The following is a 17,199-nucleotide window of genomic DNA, read 5'->3' on the forward strand; positions in this document are numbered from 1 at the left end:
TATATTTGACTTAGCATTATTATTGATAGTATGGGTGCTTTAATAGCTTTATGATGCAAATACTAGATATCATGGTAGATTCAGTTCATTGAGAAATTATCAAAAGCAAATCACTTGAGAGTTGAAATCCAATTTTTGTTCCAATATATTTAAAAATGGGTTGTCTTCTTGATCTTGTGCAGAACCACTAACGATAAAATCCTAACTCAACACACAAAGGATCAGATCTTAATGCCCAGGAGCACTATTCTCAGTAAATATCAGGCGTTATGAAACCGTGGTAAAACTCTTACTGTGGTATTGTCATTAACCTGTTGCACCACTGCTAATCCTTGGTTTCGAAACCGTGATTCCTTGATGCTTGTTTTTCTCACTATTATTCCTCTCGGAACTAATTCAAAGTAGCATTAAGAAGGCAGGGATGAGTTTGACAGTCATGTGTCTCTAATTTATCCAGTTCTCAGTTGTCTACGTTTTGTCTGGAACCGTCCGCTGTCTTCTTATTTTTAGGACGAATATTATTTAAATTATTTTTCACTTGTAAAAAAGGTTTTATATTCATATTTCTCCTTGTCAGAATAACTGTAGTCATTTTTATCATATCTTCCATTACAGCCCTTTATTTCTAAGATTAATTAATTTTGTTTCGTTACGTTCCCAATATCGGAAAGGAAACATGAACAAGAGCGCCAAATTTTAGTGCATTTGAAACAAATGCTCACTTACCAATACTTAGATTACTTCTTGGCAAAACAGGATTATTTCTATGAGTTGGGAACCTAAATTAGTCAGCTATTAATTGTAACAAGGACGCCACAGTCTCTCTGTCTCTCTCTCTCTCTCTCTCTCTCTCTCTCTCTCTCTCTCTCTACACTGTTCATCATCCTCCAGATACTGTAGATATAGGATATGTAGTGCCAAATTCATTTTAACTATAAGATCACGGTACTTTGGATGCACACAATGTGAGTTTATATCGCTCGCTCACGACCGGTAAACTTTTAAATTGGATCACGACACTTTAGGTGCATTACAGGATGGCTCAAATGAGGCGAAACATGTTGAATTTTATTGCTCCATCTAATAATGGAATTACCGGGCGAGTTGGCCGTGGGCGTAGAGGCGCGCGGCTGTGAGCTTGCATCTGGGAGATAGTAGGTTCGAATCCCACTATCGGCAGCCCTGAAAATGGTTTTCCGTGGTTTCCCATTTTCACACCAGGCAAATGCTGGGGCTGTACCTTAATTAAGGCCACGGCCGCTTCCTTCCAACTCCTAAGCCTTTCCTATCCCATCGTTGCCATAAGACCTATCTGTGTCGGTGCGACATAAAGCCCCTAGCAAAAAAAAAAAAAATGGAATTATGTTTCGTATTGAATTAGGAGGATACATTTAATTTTATTGCTTTGTAAACTTTAGGTGCACATAGTATACAACTTACTTATGAGGTTATGAAGCGTACGTAGGCCTTAAAGCCTCGGTTAGCTGCTTTACCGCTCACTCACAATCGGTTAACTTTTAACCACAGTAAAACATCACAAATTTCAAAACCAAACTTGAGGCAACAGAAATTCAACTTAACCATGGTAAACTATCCATTTTACCGCGGTTAAGTCGTAACCAAGGTTGATACACCCGGGCATAAATTTCACAAGCATCAAGAGCAATACATCAGTAGCTTTGACAACATTGCAAGTTACTGGTGCTAAGAAAATATGAGAGAAATTCTGCTCGATCTTCAACTTATACAACATGTAGTTACATGAAGTATATGCTGTGATGCCAGAGTAGAAAGAGTTTCATACATGTGTATACATCCTGACTTTATACAGTAAATCTTAATACACAAACCGCTCCAAGTTATATTTACTTACCAATTATGCATAAAAGAATGAGGACGATGGTTATACCAATAAGAGCACGTATTTTCATGTGCTGAGCCCAAGCTCGTCTTTGCATCCGAGTGGCTGCTGACTGGAAATCTACACTGGCTGCTGTCAGGCGGTCAGAAGCATGTTGTAAGTCCTCCAGATGCTCACCCCTCTCCACAATCTTGCCAACATTACTTCGCATAACCTCAGTGACTTCAGCAATCTGAACACGAACCCTACAAATAAGAAAGATACATGGCATTAATTTGATCTAAATAATGTCAATAATGAAACATCTAGTCAGTATCCTCATAGTTGTTTTCTTTTCACATTTAAAATTACCAGTAGTAGTTTAGAAGAAAATATTTGAAATTTTCAGTTAGTTTTTATTGGTCGGTTATTAAAATGCTCAGATTCATATTGTTTCATGCCAGCCCCATGGAAGGCCCTTTTGGTACCTACTTCCAGAAAGGGGTTAGTGACTCAGACGACCTGGGATCTCCCAGCCGGTTTGTGGGGTGGGGCCAGCCTTTCCGTATATTGTTCTTGTTGGCCAGCTTACCTGCGAGTTTCTTGGAGATTCAACGGGAATGTTCTGCCTCTAGCCACCTCGTGGAAATTCTGGCTCAAATCACCCGAGCTATAAAAAGGGAGGCTTGCCACAGACAGTCATTCACAGTGTTGGGCTCCGTGGTTGAGCCAGTGTTGGTGCTGGATTCAGGGTCAGAGTTGGGCTACGTGATGGAGTTACAGTCAAGTTGGGCTCCGTGGTGGAGCTAGGGTCAGTGTTTGGCTTTGTGGTGGAGTCAGTGTTGGGCTTCATGGTGGAATCACTGTGAAAGTGTGGGGTTCGGTGGCTGGGCTGACGGCGACAGAGGTATTGGCTGTCGCTAGTGTCCCACCGAGGTCTGAACGAGGAGCTGTTGTTGTGGTGTCAGAGAATCCAGTGAGTAGGTGGGCTAGAGACAATAGAATGGAAGGCTGCGTATTACCTGAGAGTACTGTACGTTTGTGTGTTTCTGTGGACTGAAGATTGCCATGAGTCAGCGAGGGAGCTATCGTGAGTGTGAGCGTGAATGGACCTGTGTTACTGTTCGCTGTTGAGAGTATCATCCTGCTGTTGAATTCTGTTGAGCTGTTCAGTTGCTTACTGCATGTGACTGTGTGAATTACTGGACCGTCTGTGGAGTTGAACCAACGAACAGTTATCATGTGTCGAGTGGTCCGTAGCCCTGTGTTCAGATCCAGTGGTCTACACACAACTGCTGCATGAGGTGACAGGACTTGGCGAAGTGAAAGTAAGGATTAACCGTCCGCAGGTATAGCAACGGGCTGGACCGCCTGCTGTTCGATAAGGAAAAGGGACTTGTAAATAGACTTGTAATTAGTAAGTGTGCCCATTCATAGCCGATTAGAATAGAGAGAGAGAGAGAGAGAGAGAGAGAGAGAGAGAGAGTGTGTGTGTGTGTGTGTGTGTGTGTGTGTGTGTGTGTGTGTGTGTGTGTGTGTGTGTGTGTGTGTGTGTGTGTGTGTGTGTGTGTGTGTGTGTGTGCGCATGCATTTATTGGATCATCCTGAAATAAATTAGAGTAATGAAACAAATGGAGTTTTATTTGTAACAATATATTGTGACATTTTAATTTTCTGATGGTGGTGTGTGACACTCATTATTACAGCAACAGAAAAATGCCAAGTGTCATTGGGCACACTTTGTACAAAGGTATCATATGGAGATGGATCCATTTAAGATAAGGGTCATTTACCCCTCTCTTCCATCTAACCAGTTGAGACAGTGAACTCGTGTCCTCATCTTGAGATGGTGCAGTTCTTTTCAGGCACACCCCCAATGGAGGTGAGCTGCTTGTACCATTTCAACCACATTCCAGCCCTCCTGCCATTCTTAAATTTTTGGCAGTACCAGGAATCGAACCTGGGTCCCCGAGGATGGCAGCTAACAACACTAACCATTACGCTACGGAGGCAGACACCAGATGAGATGCAGTATATATACAATAATAATCAGAAATAAAAATTACAACTATTACCAGTGGCGGTAATTACGGGGGACGAGGGGGTAGTTGCCCCCCCCCCCCATCTCTGCGGAGAAAATATCATTGCATTGTTATCCCATTTTTGCCGCCTGAAACTAGGATTTTTTTTTTTTTAATGGTACAAACCCTGTTTCTTATCAGCTAATTCTTTTCTTTAATTACTCTAATTATCAAGAAAAATACTTATTGGAAATATGCACAAAATGTTGTTTGTTATGACTAACCGATTTGTACAGTGCCACAGCAAGTAGTGGAGACTTGTGCAGCAGCATACAGTATGTGCTGTGAGGAAGGGTGGTAGGGGTATATTTTTGCCACGGTCATGGTCACTGTGGTATGATGCACCCTCTAGCCGCGTGCATTTGTCAGTCTGCCAATCAATGTGTCTATGTGTAGTTCTATTTTGTTACTGTTAATTTGTTAAGTGTGTAGTCAAATACTAAATGATTTTTAATTGCATGCCCTCACCATATATCTATTTAATTTTAATACATGTGTAATTATTGTTCCTTTGGTGAAAGTTTTATTTTATGGTATTAGATCAAAATCTTTTAAAAATGTAAAAAAAAAAAAACCTATTATTACAGCAGTTAAGTTGGTAGACTCTACCTCTCTGTCAAAATTCGCTCAGAAAACATCACAAAACTTACCATTCCGAACCTTTTTTTTTTTTTTTTCAATTTTAATGTACCCCCACCCCGTGCTGTAACCCACAAACTCGGGTACTTTTGTCGAGTATAAAGTTTTGTCCCTCCCACTTCTAATTCCTAATTGCCACTACTGATTAACCCTAATGGAATACCAATACATATAATGATAGTAATGAAGTGATGGACGACGATGATAAGTTGACCTATGAAAAAATATATATTAATGTATACAATTGAATCCTTACTACATTGTAGCTACAAATAGTCGTTGAGGGGATATTACAGGTACTGTTTCCTGAAACTAACAGGGAGTGGCTTCTCTGACAGAGCTAGGTAGCTTTTTCCACAGCTATGCTGTATAAACAACAAAAGGTTTTGTAACATGTTGAACAATGGGGTGGTATAGATAAGAGAGAGCCATGCAATTTTTTGCCTTAAACTGCATTCCAAAACTGTGGTCAGATGACAACCACAGTTACAATTGGTTTCGCCAGGCTGAGTGGCTGAGACAGTTGAGGGGCTGGCCTTTCAACCCCAACTTGCCAGGTTCGATCCTGGCTCCGTCCGGTGGTATTTGAAGGTGCCTCGTGTCGGTAGACATACTGGCACGTAAAAGAACTCCTGTGAAGTTAAATACCAGCACCTTAGTGTCTCGGAAAACCGTAAAAGTAATCAGTGGAACGTAAAGCCAGTAACATTAAATAATTCGCTGTACGTTTCACCAACACAGACTGGTCTTACAGCAATGATGGGATATCAAAGGAAGCAGCCGTGGCCTTAATTAAGATACAGCCCCAGCATTTGCCTAGCGTGAAAATGGGAAACCACGGAAAACCACCTTCAGGCCTGCCGACAGTGAGGTTCGATCCCCTCTATCTCCCAAATGCAAACTCACAGCTGCACACCCCTAACCGCAAGGCTAACTCGCTCGGTGAGAGTCTATTTGGAGGTCATGGACAGATGTCACTCTTCCAGAATTCAAGGCATTTTTAGGCAATGAACAGTAAGCCTGAATTACAAGACTATTTTTCAAATGATTAGTTAGATAAGTGTCCATTTTATTAAGATGCATTCCCTCAGAAGAGGTTTATGAAAATATTCTCGATGTTACATGTTTGTCCACCTCTAGGGCAACCACAGAGAGTTATGATTAGAGGGGCAATAATCTGAAACTTGGTGGAATATTTGGATTGTAAATTTAGGAGTTTTATGAACCAGATCGTAACATCAGTGTAGATGAAAATAGAGTGGGTTTCAAAGGAAGCATTCGTAGATGAAAAGAGAGTGGGTTTCAAAGGAAGAATTATATTTAAGTGCTACAATCCACAAAAGCCAAGAAAATGGGGCCTTAGAATATTTGTTTCAGCTGACTTGACGGGTATTATAAAGTGAAGGGCAGAGTGTGGAGTAGGACTGTTCCTCAGGAATACTACTGCACATGAACCACATTCTTTTTATTTAATTCATTTTACTAATTGCTTTTTAAACTAGTAAGTAAATGTGTTCTCATTTCAGTCAATCACAACCTATGTCCTCAGTGCCATTTGTTCTTTATTATTATTTGTTGATCCATGGCTCCTAGCTTCTAATGCCACCTGGGCAGTGCTTGCGTACCTTCCACACATTGCCTGAACACATCACCCTGTAGGTGCAGTGCAACAATTTTATCAATCCCAGCTTCTTGTCCAGAATTTCATATTTTGTATATATTTTTAAATGTTCATGGTGTGGGTTACTGTAGTCACGTCCTAATTCGTGAACCATGGGCAATGGCTGAGTGGCCTAGTAAGTGGTCCTGAAAGTCAGGATACCAGTTGCTACGGAATGGGAGAGGGCATCGTGGAAGTATTCTGAGTCATGGCCTTCCCTTTGCTCAGATGGCTAGGACTATACAATCCAGCGTTGTCCCTAACCTGTTGGAGAAGAGATTCTCACTTGGACAATGTGTAAGCAATGTGTTTCACAGGAGTTTCACCGAGCATGCTCAGAATGTTTTAAGCAAGCCTTGGACCTATGGGAATAATGGAGTCCCACTCCCATTTGACAGGCAAGGGACACATTGGAAAACAAATTGATGAACGAAATGGAATTTGAAGGGGAACTATCAATATTAATGGGGCTTATGGAAGAAAGAAATTAGTACTGGCTGAGTCAGCAAAGAGGATGTGAGTGGATGTGTTAGGAGTTAATATAATATTGAGGTAAGGGGAGATAATGAGGAAGAGATAAGAGATTATAAAATGTACTTGACGGGTGTTACAAAGGGAAGGGCAGAGTGTGGGGTAGGACTGTTCATCAGGAATAATAATGCACACAGCATAGTTTCTGTTAGGCACACAAATGAGAGAATGATGTGGGTAGATTTCACAGTTGGAGGAATTAGGACAAGAACTGTCTCAGTGTATTCACTTTGTAAGGGTGCAGAGGAAGAAGATAAGTTTTATGAAGCCCTGCACCGTATGTATATATCTTAACATTAGTATTATATTAGAATAAGACATTCTTGTTTAATTAGTTTTTAATAATGTTTTATTATGTACAATCGCTATTAAGCAGGTTCTCCAACAGCTGATGATGACTTATTTACAGGTCGAAACTGGTACTGTTTTAATGTAAATAATTCTAAACATTTTGTAAAATAAAGTATTGATTAGCTGGAAAACTCATCCTTCATACTTGTGTGCATAAATTATCAATACGGACAAAGAAGCTGATAGATTATAGCCCTGAGTGATATCGTAGTCAGAATCAACAGCAAGGATAGGATAGTGCTAATGGGTGATTTCAATGCGAGAATTGGAAATAGAACTGAAGGATACAAAAGGGTGATTGCTAAATGTAGGGAAGATATGAAAGCTAATAGGAATGGGAAGCGTTTACTGGACTTCTGTACTAGTATAGAATTAGCACTTACGAATACATTCTTCAAGCATAAACTACACATGGAGCATCAGATCCATAACAGACTATACCTTAACTGACTTTTAGTTCAGAAAATCTGTTAGGAATGTGCAGGTTTTCCAGGAATTTTTTCATGATATAGACCACTATCTGATCTGTAGTGAACTAAGTTTCTCTAGACCTACGAGAAAGTGGAATCTGAATACGGGCAGAAAATCTCCAGGGCAAGGAAACTGGGTAGAAGCTCATGGATGTTAGTAAAAAAAAGTTCCAAATAACGGGCAGTACGCAGATTCAGGATACAGAAAGAGAATGGGTGGCATAAAAGGGTGCTGTAGTAGAAACAGCAAGGGAATGTCTAGAAACAACTGTGTGTAAAGATGGAAGAAAGCAAACTACTTGGTGGAATGATTAAGTGAACGCAGCTTGTAAACTTAAAAAGAAAGAGTATCAGAAATGGCTCCAAACAAGGACTGACAAAGACAGGGAATTGTACGTAGATGAAAGAAACAGAGCAAAACAAATATTTTTTTAATCTAAGAAGAAGTCGTGGGAAGATTTTAGTTATAATCTGGAAAGGCTAGACCAAGCAGCAGGGAAACCTTTCTGGACAGTAATAAAGATTCTTAGAAAGGGAGGGAATACGGAAATGAATAGTGTTTTTGGTAAATCAGGTGAACTCATAATAGATCCCAGGGAGTCACGGGACAGATGGAAGGAATATTTTGAAAATTTTCTTAACGTGAAAGGAAATATTTCTTGTGACGTCCCGAACAACCAAGGTCATGGGGAGAGGGACAATGTTGATGAAATTATGCTTCAGGAAGTGGAAAGGATGGTAAATAAACTCCACTGTCATAAAGAAGCAGGAATAGATGAAATTAGACCCAAAATGATGAAATATAGTGTGAAGGCAGGGATGAAATGGTTTCATAGAGTAATAAGATTAGCATGGAGTATTAGTAAGGTACCTTTTGATTGGACAAAAGCAAAAGCAGTAATTGCACCTATCTATAAGCAAGTAAACAGAAAGGATTGCAACAAGTATGGAGGTATCTCATTGATTAGTACACCAGGCAACGTGTGCACTAGGATCGTGGAAGGGAGAGTGCGATCAGTTGTTGAGAGGAAGTTGGTTGAAACCCAGTGTGGTTTCAGACCATAGAGGGAATGTCAGGATCAAATTTTCAGTATGCGCCAGGTACCTGAGAAATGATACGAGAAGAATAGACAATTATGTTTATGTTTCGTGGACCTACTTCTATGCACAGTTTGCATTAGTGTAGTAGTGACCTTTGAACTCTGTTCAGGATGAGTGGTGTGTCATGAACGACCTGGAAAGCTACCTGTATTCTTTGTACAAGTTCATCTTCCCTTTCTATGGGGTTTGTATAGTATATAATTTGTGCAGAACAAACTGCACACTGCCTACTGAGGCTGGGAAGCGATTATGCAAAACGAACAAAGACATTTGTACATTTACACCGAGCATTATCTCTGTCTCTCAGTTCTCCTCCCTTCCTTCCTCTAACACACAGCAACCGACAACAGCTGGCTCTCTGGCATAGCAAATACGGCAAGTTCGTCAATTTGAATCATGCGTCCGAAAGTGACAAAGTACTTTAACCTCATTTTCTAACAAGAAAAACATTTCCTCCGCCAATCTGATTGCACCATCATTCTTAACCTACCACGAAGAGCATCCCTGATTTTTTTGTCGTATAGTTCTGATACACCTGTATAAAGAACGGACATTCCATCTCTCACACGCATGCAAACATCTTGTCAATGAATTCTAATAAAAATTACTTATTTATCCCTCGAACTTAATGGGTGGTTTCCTTACTGTTTGATTCTGTCTGTCTCAGCATCATTTGCCTTTGACTGCATAGTAGGACCACTGAAAAAAGAAAAAAATACAGCATCAGTATGTATGAACCCTACACAAAAAACAACAACATAAATAATACATGTAAATCACCAAGTTTGCTGTGGCTGCAACAAGAACTTTGACATATGAATATGAAGCCTAAACCAAAAGATTCATCTATTATTGACAAAGGACCAGCAGACAATAACTAACATCATCACATCAGGACCAAAATCCCATCAGGTTTGAAGGAATATAACAGGTTCAAGAGGCTGTGTACTGCTTGGCTACAAAAGGAAGTTTTCTGATATAACTGACAGCTACAGTAATCATAATTCAGAACTGAACAAGCGGAAAACTGAACACTGAAAAAAAAAAAGTAAAACTAAAACTGAATTTTGCAAAACTGTCCACATGCCTAAAATTTGTAATAGTAGAGCACTTTTCTCCTCAAAAAATGGATTTATATTCTAAGAAATCGTTTCTATAGGTATGGGATTTTGGCTATTGTTAAAATTCCCTTCTCCACGGTCATTATCTTTGAAGTTTTAAAAGTGTATATTGAATTTTCAAGACCGCATTGTAATCGAAACAGACTTTCAATGTATTAGGTCGTGTTACGTATATGTAGTACATGTTGAAGAGATGTTAAGTACAGAACAAAAATGGCCAGCCGGACACCAGTGGGATCCGAACCCACAACCTCCCGATTTTGCGTCGGTTGCTCTACCGATTGAGCTACGGTGGCCTAGGCCATCTTTGTTCTGTTTGAAAGGATCTGAGCTACAGGTCTGGCACTGCTGCTAGCACACTGTAGAGTGCGTTTAAGTCGCCCGTTGTGGGACATGTCAATGAATATTGAATTTTCACAACCGCATTGTAATCGAAATAGACTTTCAACGTATTAGGTCGTGTTACGTACATGTAGTACGTGTTGAAGAGATGTTAAGTACAGAACAAAAATGGCCAGCCGGACACCAGTGGAATCCGAACCCACAACCTCTCGATTTCGCATCGGTTGCTCTACCAATTGAGCTATGGTGGCCTAGGCCATCTTTGTTCTGTTTGAAAGGATCTGAGCTACAGGTCTGACACTGCTGCTAGCACACTGTAGAGTGCGTTTAAGTCGCCCGCTGTGGGGCATGTCAATGAATATTGAATTTTCACGACCGCATTGTAATCGAAACAGACTTTCAACGTATTAGGTTGTGTTACGTACATGTAGTACGTGTTGAAGAGATGTTAAGTACAGAACAAAAATGGCCAGCCGGACACCTGTGGGATCCAAACCCACAACCTCCCACAATGGGCGACTTAAACACACTCTACAGTGTGCTAGCAGCAGTGCCAGACCTGTAGCTCAGATCCTTTCAAACAGAACAAAGATGGCCTAGGCCACCATAGCTCAATTGGTAGAGCAACCGATGTGAAATCGGGAGGTTGTGGGTTCAGATTCCACTGGTGTCCGGCTGGCCATTTTTGTTCTGTACTTAACATCTCTTCAACACGTACTACATGTACGTAACACGACCTAATACGTTGAAAGTCTGTTTCTATTTTAAAAGGGTGCAGTGTTACCTGATTTTGAGTTTAATATTAAATCCAAACTACAGGGATGTAACTTTCCAATGAAAAAATCCCACAGGTACTGCCCAGAATTCAAATCATGGCAATCATGGAGAGCAGCAAGTGATGTCACTGGGCTACCATGCCTCCTTGATATTTTTAATATACCGATATGTATTCCTTTCTTTAAACACATAAGACTGTGTATTATATTTGCTTTGTCCACAACAACTTATACTAGTGGCAAGTTTTACAAATAAAAAAATCCATTTGAATATAACGTATTGAAAGAAAAAGCCTTGTAAACCCTAGTGCCCCAGAAGTACAAATGAGAACATTAAACCCTTTTCATGATTCAGTGAAAATTATTGGCTATCTTAAAAACTAATGCAGTGTACATGATTAATCATAAACATCTTACATGTCTGGCTCCTTGGTCAGTGTAGTGCTCTTCGGTTCAGAGGGCCCTGGGTTTGATTCCCATCCGGGTCAAACATTTTAACCTTAAATGGTTAATTCCATTAGCCCGGAGACTGGGTATTTGTAATGACCCCAACATCCCTGCCTACAACACTATACTCCACTACTATAACACGCAATATCCCTACACACGTAGGGTTGCCATACGTCCTGAAAAGGCAGGATTGTCCTGAATTTGAGCATGTGTCCCGACGTCCAGACTGAATTTTTAAAAATCCCTAAATGTCCTGAATTTTAAAAATCAGAGCAAATTACGTAAAATTTTGATCAAATGTTTTTGAAAGGGAATGGAAATTTTTTGGTTGGTCGTACTGAAGAAGAGTCTGACGTCATTACCTGACGTTGTCATGTTAACAGGCTTGACCTACGCTAACGCTATCTACTTCTGCCGGGAGCAGCGTGTTGAATAATAATGAAAATTATTTTGTATCCATGTTACCTAGTAATAAATGGGTTGAGTTTTTAAAGCAATGTGAATCCAGTGAGCAATATTCTGAATTGCTTAAATTGGCTCAGTTCTATTTCTTTTTACCTGGCCATAATACATGCGTGGAAAGAAGTTTTTCTTTAATGAATTCACAATGAACAGATAACAGAAAGAGACTGAAAGTAGAATCTGTTAAATCAATATTATTGGTGCAATACAATTTTAAAGAAATATCTTGGTAAGAATTTCATGATTACATTTTAAAAAATGAGTTGCTAAAAAGTGTGTCAAGTTTGGAAAAGTATGATTGGTATCAGCATCAGGGCACTTCTGTGTTATAAATATCTTTAAGCAAAGGTAAATAAATGCTATTTTTAGTTTTCACTTATCCATGTTATTGAGAATCCATGTTGTTGAGAAATGAGTAAGTCCACGTGAGCTGCCCCATCTGTTACTTAAAAATCTATGCAAATAACATTGTATTATATATAATTTTGGAGTGGTCAGTAAAGTAGGTGTTTTATATAGAGCATGATTTCTTATTATTACTCTATTTGATTTTTAACATTAACATCATACATCAAGTGTGACTTTTGGTAACGGACGGGACAGTTCATATGGAATTACCCAAATACAGTCTTGGAACCATAGGCGCTGACTTTTGGTCTTGAGCATGGGGACAAGGATGAAAATATCAAACATTCTTACGGGAGCAAAAACATGATTGCGTCCCCGTACCACTACATGCATGGGAGCAAGTGCTCCCGTGGAGTCGGCACCTATGGTTGGAACTTGTTGATGTTTGTGTCCTGAATTTCAGCCTGAACCTTATGGCAACCCTATATATACAGCACATGCTGCCCACCCTCATCGAAGGGTCTGCCTTACAAGCGCCGGACAATGGACAATTTCATTTGGAAAGTGTTAAAGATCAGTGGAGGAAGAAATGAACCAGAATAGCAACAACTATGAAAATAGCTCTTTCTTGAGTCTAAACTTAGGTCACAATATTTCAGAAAACAGAGCAAAGTGTATGTTGGGGATTTCACATTATTCAATTTTTATAGGAAAGAAATGAGTTCATTACCATACTTTTTTGTGTTTAGTTCGATTCCCTATCTCTTAATAAATCACCATCATTACTTTGACTGAAATAAAATTTGAGATGTCTTTCTTTGAATATTCAGCATGTATACCATATTTTACCTTGACAGTTGCAACAATTTAGAAGAATGCTTACAAAGGAGTGGAACTAAACCTCCTCTTACAATATTTGAGGTAATAAACAGTGAAAGCTGTCTAATGTTTAGCCGAGGCCAAATAAATTCTGTGTCTTAAATCAAAGAAAATATTTATACTAGTTAAAAAGTGATTTCTTTTAAGTTCAGTAAGTTCAGAAAGCAGATACAATATATTTTTTTTTTTTAAAGTTGCTTTATATTGCACTGACTCAGATAAGTCTTATACCAACGATGGGATAGGAAAGGGCTAGGAGTGGGGAGGTAACGGCCGTAGCCTTAATTAAGGTACAGTCCCAGCATTTGCCTGATGTGAAAACAGGAAACCATGGAAAACGATATTCAGGGCTGCCGACAGAGGGGCTCCAAACCCACTATCTCCTGAATACAAGCTGACAGCTACAAGACCCAAACCGCACAGCCACTCACTCTGCTCCATAGAGATAATTTAGACGTGGGCGTCCGCTTATTTGATGATGATGATGATGATGCTTGTTGTTTACAGGGGCCTAACACATAGATCATTGGCCCCTAATGGTATGAAATGAGACGACATGGTATGACAATTAAAAATTCATAAACCTCCACTAACCAGAATTCAAAAATGTGAGGACGAAGAATGAATGGATGGATATGAAGTTAAAACAATCAGTGGATCCAACCTGCAATGCCCCACATCCCCAGGAACTAGCATTTAATAATAGTATTACTGACCAAGGGACTGCTTCTAAAGCACAATACTGACTTGATGATGCTTGTAGTCAAAACGGGTCCAAAATCCAGGTCATCGGCCCCTCATAATGGTACTTATCGCTAGGAAAACAGAACCATGCAATGTGTCATGTTGTGGTACTAATCAAAAGTAGTGTAGACTCGCGGTATTCCACACATTATGGTACTATGCACAGGTAATGAAATTCGCACATGTAACACAGCCTATGGTGTTTCGCACACTGCGGCGCTATTTACAGGCAACGCAAACCTATGGCATTCCTCACATAAGTGTAATACCCACAAGGAGCCGCACTATCCCATGGTGTTCCTCATATAGTGGGTACTAAGCACAGGCAAGGCAGAACCATGGTGTCGCTAATCCCATGGTGTTGCTCATATAGGGGTACGAATCACAGGTACTGTAAAAGCTGCCAACACACGCTATTGCTACGAATCACAAACCTACTGTGTACCTAACATAGTGGTACTGCGCGCAAGTATAAGCGACCCATGGCGTTCCCCACGTGGTGGTACTAATCACAAGTAGTGGCATGGTTCTACGACAATCATCCCTTGGTCGCCCCTTTGAGTCACCTCTAACGACAGGCAGGGGATACCGTGGGTGTATTCTTCATCTGCGTCCCCCACCCACAGGGGATTGTGTGCTTGGTCCGCGAGAGGTATTTTATTTCCCTCAAGTCCGCTGGCAAGCCGGTTAGGACCCCCCTATCTGCCACCTGGGATGTGCCACGTGGGAGTATCACCTCTCCCCCTGCTACGCCAGCGTAGTAGGTTCGTGGGCCACTTATTTGTACCTCTGTCATGCAGGATTATTGAAATATTTGGAATGTCATTTTACGACATATTCTGTGAGAAAATAATGGTCTAAATCCAAAATAACAGCTTATGAAGCGGTTTTATTGCAAAGATAATGCCTATTTCTTTATATAACTTCTGGGCTAACCAACATAAACCTGATATTCAAAAGTCTTGCAGAGATGAAAGTGAGAATGAAACTTCCTTTAGCATCACTGAAAGTCTTCTTTGTTTAAGAAACATAAGCAATCAATTTTTCCTTCTCTTTTGTCACAAAATTGCAAGATATCCTTTGCTGTACCATGTTCACTACCGCCTGGTTTGAAAACGGTAACAGTAACCACATACCATGTATTACGGTCAATTCTTTAAGGGTTAAGGTCAGGGAGATATAATATTGTTTGTTTTTGTAGTTGCTACAGCAATACGAGTTCATTTTGGCATGGAGGCAGAATAGCATCACAATAAAGTAAAGCAAGAAGCATACTTACTTAAAGAAGCAAAACAGAGAATGCCAATAATATACATATTCTAAAAGGCTGATCAAATTCCAATATATATAACTCCACACCTTCCAGTCAAGGTAGCTCTGAAAAATTTTGAGCACGGATGCGAGAAGAATAATGGAGTAGCCCTTAGCAAGGTCAACCAGGAAACTGGCAGCCATACATATATAGTAATATTTTTGGAAACTGGAAGCCATACATACATAGCAATATTTTTTCTGAACAGACTGATATAAAATCAAAGCCTTTTATAGAGCTAAAAGTATAATACATAATGAAAATTATGGAATGGGATGCAATCGTTGGACATCATGCTACCATATTCACATATATGTCTGGCCAGGACATCCTGCTACAGTAATGGAGTAGACCGTACAGCCAGAGATTCAATGCCGAGTATTGAGCCACGGTAAATAATTTGACTCCCTAAGAGGACCAACAGCTTTGGACGGATGAGCCCCTTTAGGTGGGATGATGGTCCTCAGGGTGGAGGAAATGCCACCTGAACCCATACAGCAGCGTCTGCTCTCCGTGTTAGAAGCAGCTGCTGCCTATTGCTAGGCAGCAGCAGTATAGGTGAATATCTAAGGCAGATGAACACCTAGGCATCAACGACAAGGACATTATGACCGCAAAGGAGAAGGCAATGGTAAACCACTCCTGTATTATTACCAAGAAAATTCTATGGAACGTCTCTCATTTGTTTAAGTATGGTACCCCATGGTAGGACTCCCAGACCAGTAAGTACCAAAGATGCTACTGGGGAAGAGCAACGGGCACTTACAAGTAATCTCGATTTGAATGACGTGAATGAGGTAAATCCTTCTGGAGACCCACTTGCTGCTGACGTCCCCGATAAAAGAGGGATCTGCGCTGTATGACAATCATATTGCTGATGATGATGATGATGATGATGATGCTTGTTGTTTAAAGGGGCCTAACATCGAAGGTCATCGGCCCCTACAATCATATTGCAACATGGAATGTTCGAGGAATGAGTCAAGGGAAATTTGACATTGTTAAGAATTAAATGATCAGATTAAACATTGATCTGTTTGGTATTAGCAAGCTGCATTGGACAGGAAATGGCTTCTTCAAGTCGGATGACTTTACAATTTATTATTCTGGAAATGACAACAGAAAGCAGAATGGTGTAGCTTTCATTGCGAACAAGGAAACTGCAGCAACTGTAGAAAGTTACACAGTAGTCAGTGACCATATGTTATCCATCCATTTATGAGGGAAACCACTCAATATCACTATTTTACAAGTCTATGCTCCAACATCAATGGCATCAGAGGATGGAATTGAATCCTTTTATTCTACATTAGAAGAAAATATACATCAGATGCCTAAAAAGGACATAATTTACATCATGGGTAACCTCAATGTGAAAACAGGGGCACAAAGAGACCTCATCATCACTGGTGGCTTTGGTCTAGGGGAGCATAATGATGCTGGTGACCGACTGTTCAGTTCTGCATAGAAAATCAGTTTAGTATCATGAACACCTGGTTCAAACAACCTAAACTTCAGCTGTATATCTGGACATTGCCTGATGGTGTATATTGCAACTAGTAGATTACATTTTATGTAGCCAATGCTGGAGTAACTCCATCCATTCTGCAAAAATCTTTCCTGGTGCAGACTGTGGTTAAGATCATCAACTAACTTACTTGCAGCCAAAATTAGAGTTAAATTTTGCAGAATTAAGAAGCTTGCTCCTCCAAAAATGTATGATGTCTCTTAAGTCCAAACTTCATATTCCAGTGAGCTTAAGAACAGATTTCAATTGCTTGAGACTGATGAAAAGCATCCTGATGAGCTGTGGCAAGAAACAGATTCCATCATTACTTCAACAGTACAAGAACACATACCGTACAAGTAACCAGAGGTGTCACAAATGGCTCTCTGCACATACGATACAGATCAGAGTTCAAAGGAGATCAGCCAGGGCTAATGGTAATAGAGATTTCATTAGATTGCCGAATGCGGATTTTCAACGAGCTGCAAGGAAAGACAAGGAAATACACTGGAGTCAGCAATGCCACCAATTAGAAGAGGACTCCAAGAAGGGTCACACCTGGAAACTTTTCATGCAGGTAGAGGA

At 40.1% G+C, this 17,199-nt stretch overlaps 1 protein-coding gene and 1 non-coding gene across 3 annotated transcripts in view; both read right to left on the reverse strand.

Moving 5' to 3' along the window:
• LOC136876303 (vesicle-associated membrane protein 4) overlaps positions 1–17,199 on the reverse strand; it is a 41,511-nt gene that overhangs the window by 11,964 nt on the left and 12,348 nt on the right. For both annotated transcript variants that reach the window (XM_067150137.2, XM_067150136.2), the window contains exons 3-4: positions 9,319–9,372; positions 1,874–2,106 (exon numbers count right to left, since the gene is read on the reverse strand). In XM_067150137.2, coding sequence (XP_067006238.2) covers positions 1,874–2,106; positions 9,319–9,372 — 287 coding nt within the window. The remainder of the gene's footprint in view (positions 1–1,873; positions 2,107–9,318; positions 9,373–17,199) is intronic.
• TRNAL-CAA (transfer RNA leucine (anticodon CAA)) lies at positions 10,014–10,090 on the reverse strand. The gene has a single exon. It is a non-coding gene; the product is annotated as a tRNA-Leu (tRNA).

This window comes from Anabrus simplex, chromosome 6, assembly GCF_040414725.1.
Source record: "Anabrus simplex isolate iqAnaSimp1 chromosome 6, ASM4041472v1, whole genome shotgun sequence".
NCBI lineage: Eukaryota > Metazoa > Arthropoda > Insecta > Orthoptera > Tettigoniidae > Anabrus > Anabrus simplex.